The following is a 2,394-nucleotide window of genomic DNA, read 5'->3' as shown; positions in this document are numbered from 1 at the left end:
GGCCCGCCTTCAAAAATATCTTGCCTATTTACGAGCGACGTATAACGAGCGCGTCAAGCGGTGGCTTACCAGTTGTGAGGAGATACAGGCCCAAAACGCAGCTCTCAGAGCTCCAATTCAAGATGAAATTGACAGCTTCAAAGAAGGCAAGAATTGTGCAAGTTTTAGCTTAGTTTGAAGGGATATATATGGCGGGCTTTATCGAGAAAGACAAGATATATGAGAACAAGATGAAGGAAAAGGAGAAGGATCTGACGGACGAGCGTCGCTTTCGGGAGGTGTTTGGTTTTGATTCGGATAGTGAAGAAGGATAGTGAAGAAGATTAAGGGATAATTTTTGTTTTAATTTTAACCAATCGGATTTACCCCCTAACAACTAGACTTTAAGTACTAAACAAGACTAAAAGTACGAATCTTGAAATGATTGGTTCTGCAGCTCATTGTTATTTTGGCTGGACGACAAGCATATACTCAGCCAGTGTCTATCGTATTTATGGCAGGACACCCCGCATCATTCCAAGAGCTGTTACAAGGCGGTATCGACACAGCAACACACGTGGTTAAGCAGGACACAATGAATGTGTATGCATCATATTTCAGGAAGTTCTGCGAGTTTTGTATCGCCAATGAGTATCCCAACCCAGCGCTTACGCGACATCACGAGCTACCTTCTCTACTAGTCGCCTTCATATAAGTTACTCTGCATCCGCTTCGCTTTCCAACCAAACCGTAGAGAAGATTCGCGCAGCTGTAGCAAACTACTGCGGAGGTTACGAACGTCGAGACGCAGCAGGACCTGACAAGTGGATGGTACTCACAGACGATCAAGGTAACAAGTATGGACTTGGTAATCCAGCCAAGGATGCGTTTGTCCGTCAGTTTATGCGCGGACTGAAGAAGCGCAAAAGTAGTGAATTCACCCAGCGCCAAGCGACACCAATTTCGTTGGATATGCTCCGAGCACTCCACTCCCACTTGGAGAGCGCCCCCGGGCTCACGGAGGCAAGTCGTTTGTGGTTCCTCGCTGTCTCCGCTTTGCTTTATACGGTATGTGCCGGATTAATGGATTGCATAATCTCAAGTGGAAGAACGTTACATTAGGCATTGTGCGACCGAGCACCTCCGACCCCGAAGTTTCGATTAGCTATGGCGTGTACAAAATTGAAGGAAGGAAGACAAGTTGCTGAAGGCCGCTGCTACAACATGCATTATCTGGATGACAGCGAGAGTCCGCTGGATGTACTTACTCATCTGACGACATGGCTGACGTACGTCGAAACAAAAACCGATCACAAGTGGGACGACGACGACTACATTTTCCCTGCGCTATCGAAAATATCGAAGAGTGTTATCAAGACAGACGCTGTATATACATGTTGCGAGAATGTACGGGTCGAGTGGGGTAAGGAGATGTCCGAACAGGCATTCATCACATTGCTTAACTGTGCAGTTCGAGATTTCAATCGCAATGGGGTGACCACCCGGGGCTACGTTCGACAACAGTGGCGATATATCTGGTTCACTTCTAACACATTCCGCCGCGCTGGCACCCAGTACATATTTATGCTCGCGCCGCCTGAACGACGATGGTCACTTCGCATGGTAATGTGGTGGACTGGGTGGACTTAAAACGAGTCAGCAGAAACCCTGGTGCGATACCTCTTAGATCAAGCAGCAACTGATGAAGACACCTAACTTGCCGACAGCTTAGCCCCTGATCACGAAGCTCATGTAGGGTGCCCTACTACATTTTCTCGACGCAAACGTAACAAAGCGGCTCATGTTCCATCGCCCCCCTCGTCAATCGAAACGAGACTAAAAACCGTTAAGAAAAATCAAGAAAAGCTATTGAAGACAAGATCGACATGCTTGTGGCCATGATTCAGCCGACTGAGCACCGCACTGCAAGCACTAGACAAGAACATACGGTCGGTGAATCCTGCAAAGAGCCGATATCAAGTCTTCCGCCGGCAAAGAAGTGGAGGGATATGTACAAAATGTACTGGAACGCTGACGCCGCCCGCCACCTATTTAAGCCTGTTATTGAGTGGACGGCTTTGGAGAGAAAGCGGAGTGGTGTTTTCGCTAGCCGGCTGAGTGTTGCAAGCTGATTGGGAGTGATGTAAGAGATTTCGCTGTTCAAATGGGAGCTTCAGATGTCAAAAACGCGACCGATTCTATACTGGCAATGTATAATGCATACTACACGAAGCACTGGCTGAAATACACCGCCGAATTTAACCTGAATGTTCTTACAATCGATACGCTAGCACGGTGCATTCGCCTGGACAGGAAGCGTCGGGTTGTTAAGTCGAAATATACCCACCTATAGTGCAAGTAATATATTATTTCATCAGTATTTTTGGTCTTGCTGTAGTATTTTTAGTCTTGTCA

General features: G+C 47.1%; 1 protein-coding gene across 1 annotated transcript; it reads left to right on the top strand.

The window, feature by feature from the left end:
• Positions 1-882: 882 nt before the first annotated feature.
• Positions 883-1,606, top strand: PITG_20993 (uncharacterized protein; the record flags this gene model as incomplete). Its single annotated transcript, XM_002895115.1, has 4 exons — positions 883-1,026; positions 1,089-1,151; positions 1,228-1,412; positions 1,504-1,606. 4 exons carry the CDS (start codon positions 883-885, stop codon positions 1,604-1,606), a joined length of 495 nt encoding a protein of 164 aa, XP_002895161.1.
• Between the last annotated feature and the right edge of the window lie 788 nt (positions 1,607-2,394).

The sequence above is a fragment of the Phytophthora infestans genome, genomic scaffold (assembly GCF_000142945.1).
Source record: "Phytophthora infestans T30-4 supercont1.251 genomic scaffold, whole genome shotgun sequence".
NCBI lineage: Eukaryota > Oomycota > Peronosporomycetes > Peronosporales > Peronosporaceae > Phytophthora > Phytophthora infestans.
The sequence above is the reverse complement of the archived record's forward strand: the minus strand, read 5'-3'. Positions and strand labels throughout refer to the sequence as shown.